Here is a 2,308-nt window from a genome sequence, read left to right as displayed (position 1 = left end):
GCTCACCCCGCGGCGCAGGTGTGGTTCCAGAACCGCCGCGCCAAGGAGAAGAGGCTGAAGAAGGACGCGGGCCGCCAGCGCTGGGGCCAGTACTTCCGCAGCATGAAGCGCGCCCGCGGCGCCCCCAAGCCCGACAAGGACAGCGGCCAGGAGGAGGGGCAGGACAGCGACGCGGAGGTCGCCTTCCCGGGTGAGGCCCCCCGCCAGCAGGAGCGCCCCAGCCCTCGCCGGCAGGCACCCACTGTAGGCCGCTCCGCACCCCCAACCCCAGCCCTCAGGCCCCCGGCCCCACGCTCCCCTGCCCCCGCTCCCCCTCTTGGATGGTAGGGGCGGGACCTCCCCGCTGCCGGGGGTTGGCATGGGGGGTGCTCTGCTCTCTGGGTCCCCATCTCCTCCAGGCACCAGGAGGCCCCTCACCCCGGCCCCAACACCCTCCGTGGGGCGCCTGAGGCTGAGAGGCCTCTCTGGGCCGTCTGGGCATCACCCGGCCAGTGCCCGGCGGGCCGCTTCCTGGCCTGACCCCACCAGGGCACCCAGGGTGGAAGGCGGTGGGGGGGCAGCTGTCATTTCCAGGCGGGGAGGGACGGTGACCCCCGCCCTTGTGGGGGCTGGGCAGGGCTGCAGGATGGGCGCTGGGCACTGACCTCTGCTTCCCCGTAGATGAGCCAGCCATGGCAGAGATGGGCCCCGCCGGCGTCCTCTACGGCAGCCTGGGGGAGCCCACCCCAGCCTTGGGCCGGCCCGCGGGGGCCCCCAGCAGCTTCCCCCTGGAGCACGGAGGCCTGGCTGGTCCCGAGCAGTACGCAGAGCTGCGCCCCAGCAGCCCCTACGGCGTCCCCCCCTCCCCCGCCGCCCTGCAGAGCCTCTCCGGCCCCCAGCCCCTCCTCTCCAGCCTGGTGTACCCCGATGCTGGCCTGGGCCTGCTGCCCACGGGGACCCCGGGCGGGCCCCCGCCCATGAGGGTGCCGACAGGAAACGGCCCCAGCTCGGACCTGTCCACGGGGAGCAGCGGGGGCTACCCCGACTTCCCGGCCAGCCCCGCCTCCTGGCTGGACGAAGTGGACCGCGCTCAGTTCTGACGCAGGCCCGGCTCCCGGGGCGCTGGACACGCGGTCCGGGCGGCAGCGCCCCTCTCGTCCTTTCCCGGAGCCCGGACCTCTGCGGGCAGCGGGGCGTCCCGTGGGGCCGAGGGACGCGCTGGCCGTTTTGTGCAGATTTCTCGTCGTCGTGGACGTCTCTGCGGCTCTGCGGGCTAAGGGCCTCATGCGCTTCCGGCCCCTTCCACTGAGCGCCAGGACCAGCCCCTCCCCCTCTAGGTCAGCCACGGGACTCCCCGCCGGCTCGCTGGCTCGGGTGGGGGTCGCCGGTCCCTCCTGGTCACCCACAGCCACCTCCTAGGCTCCGGGTGTCCCACGCCGACCTGTGCTGGCTGTGCCAGGTCCAGCCGCCTCTCCCGCCCGGCTGACCCTGTTTTGGGCCCCCTCGCTGGGCGGGCCTGGCTGCCAAAGGGGGAGCAGGGGGGGCCCCAGAGCACTCCAGAGGCGGACTGGGTGGAGGGGGAGGAGCAGGGCCAGACACAAGGCGACCGCACCCCAAGCTGCCCGGCGGCCCTGGAGACTGTCCTTTATTCTCTGACCACCAGCGCTCCCAACTTCAATAAATGCTTCACTTTCAGCCCCTAGAACGTGGGTGTCTTTAGTGGGGGTGCTCGGGCCAGAACATTGGGGTGCAGGAGGTTCTCTGAGAGCCGTGGTGTGCGCCAGGTAGCTGCCGGCTCCCGGCAGGGACACACCTGGTGCGAACAGGACCCCGTGCCCAGCCCTGGGCCAGCCCGCTGGCCTGTGGGAGCCCCCAGGCCCCACACAGCCTGCTCACAGCCATGGCCTTGGGGGGCTCACGGGCAGGGTCTCTGGCCTGGACCCCACCTTGCTGTGTGATCCTGGGTGCACCACCTGCCCCTCTGGACCCAGCTCACCCCCTGTGGGGTCCCTAGGGCCACCCACGTGGGCACCTCACCCCGTGGGCACCTCACCCCGTTCCCTGAGAACAGCAATTGCTACTTGAGCCCTGAGGGGGTGTTGCAGGGGTTGCACAGACCCCCACATGCCCCCCTGCCCCCAGCTTCCAGTGCTGCCCCACCCTGGGGTTCAGCCCCTCCCAGGGGTTCTCCGAGGCCCTGGCACCAAAGGGGTGACGGTGCGGTTGGAGGGGCGCCTCCCAGAAGACGGGGCGCCAGCGGAGAAGGAGCCCCAAGGGTCTCTGGCCTAAGGGTCGGGCGGGCCAGCGGGAAGGGCGGGCCCCTGCGGCG

General features: G+C 72.3%; 1 protein-coding gene across 1 annotated transcript in view; it reads left to right on the top strand.

The window, feature by feature from the left end:
- The window catches only part of LHX3 (LIM homeobox 3), a 28,284-nt gene extending 27,205 nt beyond the window's left edge, over positions 1-1,079 (top strand). The window contains exons 10-11 of the mRNA XM_012721170.1: positions 19-190; positions 661-1,079. Coding sequence (XP_012576624.1) covers positions 19-190; positions 661-1,079 — 591 coding nt within the window. The remainder of the gene's footprint in view (positions 1-18; positions 191-660) is intronic.
- Positions 1,080-2,308: the final 1,229 nt, after the last annotated feature.

Source organism: Condylura cristata, unplaced genomic scaffold (genome assembly GCF_000260355.1).
Source record: "Condylura cristata isolate star-nosed mole 26May11 unplaced genomic scaffold, ConCri1.0 scaffold00006, whole genome shotgun sequence".
Taxonomy (NCBI): domain Eukaryota; kingdom Metazoa; phylum Chordata; class Mammalia; order Eulipotyphla; family Talpidae; genus Condylura; species Condylura cristata.
The sequence above is the reverse complement of the archived record's forward strand: the minus strand, read 5'-3'. Positions and strand labels throughout refer to the sequence as shown.